At 33.1% G+C, this 10,707-nt stretch overlaps 1 protein-coding gene across 1 annotated transcript; it reads left to right on the top strand.

Moving 5' to 3' along the window:
• The first annotated feature begins 20 nt into the window (after positions 1-20).
• LOC130640842 (sorting nexin-27-like) lies at positions 21-10,049 on the top strand. The gene is made up of 14 exons (XM_057447413.1): positions 21-318; positions 1,208-1,442; positions 2,313-2,387; positions 2,461-2,578; positions 2,792-2,859; positions 3,102-3,239; positions 4,662-4,740; positions 5,017-5,123; positions 5,345-5,485; positions 5,989-6,138; positions 6,305-6,433; positions 7,929-7,988; positions 8,126-8,188; positions 8,518-10,049. Exons 1-14 carry the CDS (start codon positions 53-55, stop codon positions 8,575-8,577), a joined length of 1,689 nt encoding a protein of 562 aa, XP_057303396.1. The 5' UTR covers positions 21-52; the 3' UTR covers positions 8,578-10,049.
• Positions 10,050-10,707: the final 658 nt, after the last annotated feature.

Below are 10,707 nucleotides of genomic sequence, written 5' to 3'. Positions count from 1 at the left end.
CTGCTCGTGATAGGCTAATAATTTTTAGGAAAATAACAACATTCGAAAGAAGATGGCCGACGAAAAGCCTGATTTAGAAGACTCGATGCAAGATGATGATTCTTCTCCTGTTAAAGATCCATATGGACCACGAGTTGTGAAAATAAGAAAAGGAGAAAGAGGCTTTGGATTTAACGTTCGTGGCCAAGTTTCAGAAGGTGGACAGTTACGATCTATAAATGGAACTTTATATCCTCCTCTTCAAATGATAAGTGCAGTTTTGGATGGTGGTCCAGCTGACAGAGCAGGTGTTCTTGTTGGTGACAGAATATTAATGGTGTAAGTTTTCACCTAGCAAAACAGGAAAATTAAAATTCAATTTTGCAATTGTTAATTGTTGAACAACTGTGTTCAAAACTTTTCTAACTAGAAAACCAGGGTACCAATAAAAGTAGCATGCACCGTAAAAAGTGCGGGTGTTTTCAGGTGGGTTTGGTGTTTTGATAAAAAAATCAAGTATTCACAAACCTGAACAATGTCTGTACTCCGCATGGTATGTTGCAAGGAATAGCATTTCGGGAATGCTCTGGGCAAGTTCGGGAAAGTGCTGGCGGTTTCGGGGGACAACTGTCAACTTAATTCAAAAACTTGCCTAACCTCGCCCTTATATACGTGGCCGTTTGCGCCTTATCGGCACCCTCTTGCTAGAAATCTCCAAATCTGTTCAGCTCAGCATACCCATACTACTACCTAGCTATCTAGATGTAAAATTTCCCACATGTACACATTTTATCCACACAACTGTCTGGTATTTTAAACTGATATATCAGAAGACGTAAAGTTTTTTAATACATCCATATTCATTCATCATAAACAAAAATGGTGCTTAAAACGGAATAAAGACTGGAAAGAATAAAACTTTACTTATAATCAGGCTTTGCAGAATGTTCCTCAAAAGAAGGTCAGGGTGTTTACTGGTGTTTTTCGATTTTATCCAATTAGAAATAACCGTCCTCCCCTCCCTCTTCCTCATATGGCCCTTTTTACAATGCTTTTCTGTGACACAAACATGCAGTTTGCAAATTCCTTTACCCCTGTACAATGGAGTGTCTGGAAGAAAACAAATCTATGCTTGCATACGCTTTAATTATTAAAATCCTGAAGTTGGCTCTTTTCTTGCTACTTTTACCTCCAAAAAGCGAAATAAGATTAATTTGTGCTTTTTAAGAAACAATGAAAATTGTGAGGGAGCAGATCATCGAAAAGTTGTCGATCTGATCAGACAAGGTGAAAATGCATTGACAATGGCGATTATTTCAGTTACACCGAGTGAAGCCCGGAAACTTGATGGGCCTGCTGATGTTGTTGGTAGTAGAGATTATATTGACTATTCAGAAAGGAAAAGTGTTCCTATCACAATACCAGACTTTCGAACAGAAGACAAGAATGGTGAAAAATATGTAGTAAGTAGATTTTATATATTTGCAATGATTTTATATCTTTGCGATGATCGAAAGAAATTCTTAATTACCTTTTCTGTTTAAGCTTGTGATACTAAATTGCTTTTTAATCACACAAAATCACTATCTCACAATTGTTAATTCACTCCTTGCTTCATGAAATTTTGTAATACATAAACATTCGCACATATTGCACATGTAATGCCAGTCTGAGAGACAGAAAGAGTTCAGATGAGCTAAGAAGCAGGCTAAGTATCCCTAGAATTAAAGATGTAATCCAGATAAGAAGATTGAATTGGCTGGGACACTTCGAAAGAGGTAAGAAAGTGTAGAGACTTGATAGTTCCTAGGGCAAAGCCCAGAGGTAGACCGAGAAAGACTTGACAGGAGGTTATAAGGACAGGCTTGATACAGAGGAAGTTGAGTTTAGATCTAACACAGTCTAGATCAGATTGGAAGAGGGTCATTAATATACCCTGTCCAACTCATGCTAGCATGGAAAACAGAAGTTAAGCCGAGAATTATGATAAATGATGATGACATAGAAGCATATAAATAACCACTTTTCTATCAAAAGTATATGAGATGGAAACATATTGTTTTCTTGCTTTTGAAAGATAAGATATTATCTTAATTAATAGCTGTTTTATACTCACTGGTCAATCACATTCTTTGAAACTTGTCCTAACTTACTGGCCAATCACATCCTTAAAGCATGTCCCAAAACCTTACTAGTCTATTAACAAAGGTTCTTTTTAAATCCATAAAATTCTTATCTATGTTCTAAATCATTATTCATTTACAAAATTGAATAGAGTTAAGTTCAGTCTTTATATGTAAATTACATTATTATGTCGTACAATTTTTTTACAGGTTTATAATGTGTATATATCGGGTTCATATGTTTGTGCTAGAAGATACAAAGAATTTGCAGCTCTACATGCTGAGGTAAAATATAATTTATTTATTACTGTGTTGCAGTTGTTACAAAGACAATCAGAGTTTTATTTGCCATATTTAGCTAAAAAGACGATTTAGAGATTACCCCTTTCCAAAGTTTCCAAGCAAGTGGCCATTTTCATTGTCTGAACAACAATTGGATGCTAGAAGACGTGGTTTGGAATCGTATATTGAAGAAGGTTGTCTTTTTTTTTCTCTTATCAGTCTATTTTTATTAGCATGAAGGTGTTTGTAGGGATAATAGTTCTTATAAATAATTCCAAAATATTTAGTCAAGCTTTCATTTTTTTTCGAAAAATAAATTTTCGAAATCGATCCCTCATTGTCTTGTATATTATGTAGCATTATGTGTCTGCAACTATTTATGTGTAACAATTTTGTCATGACATTAGTCGCTGCTGTGCGTGTTATTGGTGAATCAGAAATACTAGATGATTTCTTGAAAGAAGATGAGGAAACGGTTAGTATCTGATATTTATAGCTGTTGTTATTTAGTATGCATGTGTGTCATTTTTACAGTAACAGCATCTGTATTTTTATTTTTTTGATTATTTGCAGTTGTATTGTATATAGAAAGATTTATGTATATAAGTAGATCTTTGAAAAAATAAATATTTTTAGGAATCTGTAATAATGATGTTAAACAAGTGAATAAAGTTTGACACATTTTTCACTTTGACTGACCAAATTATATTTGTTTAGACAACTTCTCCATCACTGCAACAACAACAGCCACGACCAGTTGAAAATCAAGAGGTGGAATTTAAAATAAACCTTCCAAACAAGTCTTCATTGCTGTTGACAGTTTCAAAAAAACTACGAACAGCTAAAGTTTATGAGGTATTTTACTTCTTTTATTGCTATTTTATTTTTCCCGTATCTTGGATGCCCGTCAATACCAAGATAGAGGAAGGGAGTGGCATGTTGCCCCATCCTTCAGAACTTTTAAGCCAGAATAGTACTTTCACATATTTACAGTTTGACATTCAAAGCATTTTAACAAAGAATTATATTATATCTTATATCAAAAACATTTTTTCATAGTTTGTTTTTATATAGCATTTAGGAAAATTTCAAATAATTGATTAACTTTTTTAAAAAATAACAACCACAGCACTAACAGGGGAAGAAGAACAATGTCCATCTGCAAGTTTCATCAATATCGCAAACTATCTCTGGAAGGCTCGAAATTACAATTTTCTGTTATTTTTTGCACCTGTTTAATTAAATGTGTTTAATGAAGTATGCATATTAAGAATTACGTTTCAGAAAAATAAAAAATGTAATAAACCTCTATCATGGTGTAAACAGAAATGACCTTTCACCCAGAAAATAATTTCTAGATAAGTTTTATATCACTTGCTTAGGGCAGGCCATTCCTTGAGACGAGTGGGATCCCACGCGCACTTGCCCGCACACTCGTAAAAAGGTTTACAAGTGCTTTTTTTCGCGCTCGTGAATTTTTTCTTTTTCTAAAATATTATAGAGTGATAAAAAAAGCTATTACGCTGTTTACATAACATTCATTTCTTTGTGATTGATTTGTTTAAAAAGTATAAAGAACATTAAAGTGGGCCCATTTCCTTCATGCTGACACTCTTATGCTCGGCTGGTGCATTACACTGAGACTCGAACAAAAAACGGAAGACTATTGGAACCATGCCACAAGTCAGTACGACCTTCATTGTCACAGAGAATACTGCGAGAAGAGTGCGCACCCATGCAAGTTAAATATAACCAGAACATGGGAGAGGTTAGGTGTCCTGTACCTTAATACAGCTTTCAGACGAATGTTTTTGTGATGTAATACCAAAGAAAAAACATGTTAAATAAAGTTTAAAAAATCTTTTTAAAGGGAGAAAGAGAAAACAAAAATGTTTAGAAATATATTTAATGGCAAAAACATATAATGAATTTGCCAACACATCATCGCGTCCAACGTTTCAACCTTGCACTTGTGGTTAATACGTTTTACAAAATTCATTTCTATACAGCTTAAATAACATAACGTTGCAGTAAACAAAAAAAAGTTAAGTGTGGATCACACATGCAAGTATTCACATCGCGCTTGTAAATTTTGCTTACGAGTGCAATTTTTCACACACCATAGCACTCGTAATTTTTTTACCGCGTGCTTTTTGTAGTTCTGGCATAGTTTTATTCAAGAAATGGCCTGTTAGGGTATTCCTTTGATGTTGGTTTTCATTTAATATTGAATTCTTTCAAATTGTGGAATATCACAAGAATTTTTTTACTATTTAGGCTGTTGTGAAAAAGGCTGGACTTACAGATTTTAGCGCCACTTTTTTTGGTTTATTTGAAATCGTTGACAACGGATTTGGTAAGTTTTTATTTTAAATAAAGAATAGCTTTCCGAGCGTGTGTCAACTCGTTTGAAACAGTCTTGACAATGTTTGTATGTGTGCAGATTGAGAATTTTTGTACATTTTGCATTTTTTTTTTACTGTTATTTTACCTACTACACTTGAAACATTATAAGTTTTGTTTTGTTCCATGAGCAGTAAGTTTTTTATAATGCAATTTATTGACTCTGAAGGATACACACCACTTTTTTATTTACAATAAGAAGAATAAAGCACATTTCTATTCGTTGTAGAACGTAAACTCGAGGATGCAGAATTTCCACATAGAATTATCACTAAATATGCGCAGAGTAATGATAGTCATTTAGCTTTAAGAAAATGGATCTTTACAGTGTCAAGGGTAGGCTTTTATTGGTTTACAAAATCTTTTATCTAATCAATATTATTTTTACAACTTCAAGTAATAAGATTAGACAAACTTGATTTTTTTACAAGATTTTCATTATAAGCCCAAAGTAGAAAATTTCTATGAATTTATCAGCTTTGTGGGCTATATTAACACATTAGGTGTATTCCATGTTATTGCTAAAAGTTGATTCCACTTCCCTCTCTAATGTTTAGGAGTTAAAGCTAACAGAAGATACAAAAGCATTAAATTTAATATATGGACAAGCTATTGATGATATCAGAAAAGGTCTTGTGCTACCTGGAGATCAGATTCAAAACATAAAAGAACTTAAATCTTCAAATAATATAAAAGAAGTATGTCAGGTTTTTTACTGGTTAGCTAAAACAGAGGTTGGAATAAAGCCTGGTGCTATTTTGACAGGATTAATCAAAATACACTCAGGATTTCTTTGTTAAAATATTTTTCAGTTAATCTGAATTTTTTTATATAATGACTAGTTATTTTTTTCTATTTTTCTAAGTTTACATGTTTTGTTATAGCCTTGATGTGTTACTTTTTTGCAAATAAAGTAAATAGAAAGTTGTGTGAAAAACAACTGTCAAGTTGCAATGAAGTTTTGCATTTCTGTTTCACGTGCGACTTGTGAAGTAATACACACAGTAGGTCTATAATCCTGAAAACACGCATCACTGAACGTCAATAATTTCAGACCATTAAAGTTTTTAGTGAAATTTCTTATGATGTAATAAAAGACTGGTTATGATGTAAATCGAGTCAACAACACCCGTCTCGTTTATGCCAAACTCTATACTAGAAATTTTAAATGAAATTAAATTAAGTGTTTCAATTATTTTAGTTTTTGGATGTTGCTCGCACTTTAGTGGGTTATGGTACTGTCAAATTTCCACACTGCAAATGCGACGCTCGGAAAGAAGGACATGTGATTGTGACGTTTAGCATAACACATATGTCGCTAAACGCCTGTTCAACAGATGGTATACCAGAGGTATGCCTAATTTTTGATTCTTAGGTAGAATGTGTTTTTAGTTAAGTTTGTGGATCTTTGTACCTATAAATGTGGGCCGAAATTAAATTACTATTTTTTCATCTAGGGTGGACGGTGTTAAGTTTGTAAATGTTTTGTGCTTCTTCACCTATGATGTCTATTGTAGGATCAAGAACATGTATTTAATTGGGACGAAATCACAAGTTGGGATGCGGACACTGAAGCTATGTGTTTTTGGTTTGAATACCAAAAACCTGGGAAGAAAAAGAGACAAGTTCGAATATTTTCAAAATTTGTAAGTCAGTGTTTACTACTTGTCGGCACTACTATCTATTTAAAAGCCTGGTATTATCAAGTTAAAAGCTGTGTTATTTGTGATCGATTTTTAATTGCTCACTTTTTTTAAGCAAGTTTATTCGTTGAACGAGTGACCTTCAACGTACAGTATTTAGAAGGTTTTTAAAACATAATAACTCGTGGTTAGTATGTTAAACAGGGTGACCACACCTAAAATCTTCTAGAAATGTTCTAGATAACCTATAGACATTCCTGAAATTTCCTAAATAATTTAAAGGAAACCCGAGGTATAAATTGATATTTGACTTCTTCATAGAGCCTAAAAAGCTCTTTTCATTTTCAAGATATTCACATTTAAATGCTGCATAAATTATGATGTCATATTTAAGTAATAGGAGATTTTGACATTTTCTGTCATTAGTAACATTAATGCATAGATTTTATAAAGTTCAATTGATTAACATAATTTCTCCCCACAAATGATACTCATTTGCTCGTGTCAGTCCTCTTGATTTCCTAAAGACTCCATAACTGGAGATTTAGGAGAATCCCAAATATAGACTTTTCCTGAAATCTCCTAAATTTATTTCTGCAACATACAATCGTTTCTTTTTCGCAGTATTTATCATTTAATATTGCGTGTTCACAAAAACGTCAGACTTTGTTATTAGTAACCTTTCACCTCAAATCTAAAATATATTGAATGGTTTTTATACGTTTTTGTTTCTCCTTAAATTTAATCTCTAAATTCTCCTAAGATCTTAAAGTTGTGTTGTAAAGATTTTTAAAAACGCATCGAAAGCTCTCTATAAAAGATCGTCTTTTTTGTATATTATTTTTTAAGCTCATCCTAATAATACTTAAATCGAGGTTAGATTTAAATTAAAATATGATGACGATGTGTTCTTAAACTTCCATGTTTTTTATTTATTTATTTATTTTTTGTTTTTTTGTGTATTTCTGTGTGTTTTTTTTTTCGAGCGAAAAGTTCAGACATTCCTATAGCTAAGGTGGTGCATTTTTTCTTGTATTTTAAGCCTTATGATAAAGCCCTACTTAAGTTGTACAAAGGCCGATTCTTAGCTATTTCTCGAAATGACTGCACAGAATCACGTTGCTAAAATTCTTAGCTGCCTTTGGTTTTGTTTATTTGTAGCCATCAGTTAGACAGCGTTGAAAATGTTCTACTTGCACTTTTTTACCATGTCGGCAATACGGAACAATCCACGCGACGGCCCGAAATGGTCCGTGGATTCAGAAAAAACGCGGCAAAAATTATTATAGGCTAAGATATTGAATTTAATTAAGCGACCTAAAATTTCTGTTTGCGATCATTGAAATGTTCGTAATGTGTCCCCCTGACCAATGCCTCGCCTAAAAATTCGCATTGGTAATAAACTTGCAAAAGGAACCTCCAGCTTAATAAATTTATCTCTTTCATTATTTTTTTTAAATCTGAAATCTCGCTTATATAACTTCGTAAAAAATTTTAGTTTACATATATGGGAAGTTGTGTTATAAGAATCATGATGGAACGTAGCTGGTGTAAAAAGGTAAGAAGTATTTTCGAAACACTTGTTGGTAAAAATAAGAGTGCATTTTCATAATGCTCTGTCGTGATACAAAATTTACCAATTTGCCATGCTTAAAAAACAAAGTTAAGGCCTGAATCATACATTATTGTATTTAGGATAAAAGCGGCAACCCAATTTTACCTGAACTTAAGGAATCTGGAACGAGTGTCAATACTCAAGTAAGTGTTTTACTGAACTTTTAGCTCTTTCTGTACTCGTGTTATTATAGTGTGCAGTCGTATTGTTCTAGTGTGCAGTCGTACTGTTCTCGTGCTGACTTAGCATACGCGGATGTTATTGTCGTGTATTTTCTTTTTTTTGTCGTGTAAACTCGTGTTCTTCTCGTGTACTTCTTGCCTTATTCTCGTCTTCTTCTCGTGTACTTCTTATCTTTTCGTGTTATTCTCGTGTACTTCTTGTTTTCTCGTCTTCTTCTCGTGTTGTTCTTGTGTTAGTCATGCGTATTCAAAGGATGAGTCGTAATTATCTGATTTCTTGTTTTGATTAGGTTTCCATAAAAAAAACGGAAAGCGACGCGATAAATGACATCGACGATGGAGATTTATAAATTGCTGATAGAGGACTCGACTCCACCTTTGTTCATCGATCAAATATTATTGGTGCTAAGAAAGCGGTTTACGAACTGACTTGAGAAAAAAATTTATAATACCTAAGAAAATTATTAAATCGATAAAATATATCCATTCGTGCATAACTCGCACCAAATAAAAATGAAATTGTTACGATGGGCATGTTCACACTCACAACAAAAAATGACTGTTTTAGCAATCCTGTTCACACTTACGGCAAATAAATCTGATTTTATTCTTATGGTCATGTTCACACTTGCAACAAAAAAATCTGATACTGTTTTGATGATTATGTTCACACTCACAGAAGTTAATTTATATTTTTTCCATGATGATTCTGTACACGCCCGCGAATGATTCTGATATTGTTGTTTCCTTGTTGCGATTATCGTCTTTGCGCTGACTTTTGTTGGCGTTAAATCACGTTATTGGCGGCAAATTTCGACATAACATTTAAACGTCGTGTCGAGAATATTACCTTAAAGCTAAATTTTGTTTACGTGTGTGTGTGTGTTCTTTATGTTTGTTTTTGTTTGTTGTACTTGTTTCATAATTACTTAAAGTTATATTTTTAAATATTTGAAAAAAATCAAAATCAAAAGCTATTGAACTTTTCTGATGTTCATCTTTAAAGATGATCAATATCTTTACAGAGTGGCTCTACGGCGTTTTCAAGACTTGTTAGGGGAGAATTACTTCTGGCCCCTGTGCTCAACCCTCCCCTTAACTGTCAAAAACGTACATAGGACCCCCCGCATAGATAGTTAAGCTGAATTTCTACTCAAGAGCAAATCGAATCAGAACGAAACGGAACAAGGAAAATACTTTTTGATTGGCCATCTGCTAATTATTCTTTTTTTATATATAATTTTTCTCCTTCGTGTTGACAAGAAAATTTGTTTCATTTTGAATCGGAACAGCAAGTGAAAGTAACCAATCAGATTGTCCGTTCCGATTCGTTCGTTTTTGAGTGAAAATTCACCTAAAAGTCCACGTGGTTCATTTTCGGCGCACAGATTTCAAATCGTTGAGTTTAAAATCAAATTCTAGTTTTTACCACTCAACAACCAAGATCTGCTTGAATTACTAACCTCGTTTCCAGGGATTTTTGTCTCTCATCGGCGCTGCACGTGCAAAAAGAGACAGCAGGTCCTGGGATCGAGAGTGCTTAAATTACCTCTAATGTATTTTCTTTATTTGATATTGAACACAATTTTTCTTACTTTTATTTTGGATCCAAATCTTGTTTTTTTCTCCTTTCTCTACAGCCAAGCCCATTAATTAGGGGTGAAGAAGGTTTAATGTATTTACGGGATATAAAGCGATTTTTTCAGAGCAATTTTTTCACCCATTAATTACGGCAGGCAAAGCAATGAAATATAATTTTCTTCAATTATGAATTTATAAATATTATAATGGTATTTTTCTGTAATATACTTCTACTTCATAATCGCGTTGTTTTTTTTATTTACCCTGAAAAATCAAACATGCAATCAAGTAAAAAGCTGTCATTTTTGCTTAACATTGCAACTTCGTCCCCAGGATGATCCTTTCAGTCAAAATATAGTCTAATTATTAAGTGTTTTAAGTTTCGATTTTTATTGTTAAAATTTCCTTCCGCGAGGTTTAGCATACGTAATTCTAAGGTCCGCAAAAGTTTATTTCCGCGAAAATTTCGATGTACCAATCGATTAAAGAAGTGTAAAGAAGTACGTTTTCACAGAATCCCGTCTGTGAGACACAAGAGGTTCGAAGTCCTTTTGCTGTAGCTTTGTAAGGTCTTTATCATGAAGAGAATTATCCGATGCTATGTTTTCTAAGTTATAATCTTCGTCATTATTACAAGACGTCTTATCAACGAACAATGTAAACAGTAAGAAAACAAACTTTTAGAATGTGTGCTTACTTATTCGGACCTAGTCCTCTTGACTTTACGCGACCTTGCAAATTTATTTAAAATTAAAGATGTTTAAAGATCCGATTAAGGTATAAATAAAGATTTTTAACGATTGTAAAAGGTTTATTTTGACATATTTATGTATTGTCTTATCAAAATAACATTTTGTTAAAATATGATATTTTCACTGGAGTACCCCTTTAACATGCTC

Source organism: Hydractinia symbiolongicarpus, chromosome 1 (genome assembly GCF_029227915.1).
Source record: "Hydractinia symbiolongicarpus strain clone_291-10 chromosome 1, HSymV2.1, whole genome shotgun sequence".
Taxonomy (NCBI): domain Eukaryota; kingdom Metazoa; phylum Cnidaria; class Hydrozoa; order Anthoathecata; family Hydractiniidae; genus Hydractinia; species Hydractinia symbiolongicarpus.
Note: the sequence above shows the minus strand (reverse complement) of the source record. Positions and strands in the feature narration are given on the sequence as shown.

Bases quoted from the DNA above. Each gene is read 5' to 3' on its own strand.
- LOC130640842 (XM_057447413.1), top strand. From the start codon at position 53: ATGGCCGACGAAAAGCCTGATTTAGAAGACTCGATGCAAGATGATGAT. The intron at 2,579-2,791 runs GTTGTCTTTTTT...TCATGACATTAG, and splicing joins GGAATCGTATATTGAAGAAG to TCGCTGCTGTGCGTGTTATT. The intron at 5,124-5,344 runs GTAGGCTTTTAT...TCTAATGTTTAG, and splicing joins GGATCTTTACAGTGTCAAGG to GAGTTAAAGCTAACAGAAGA.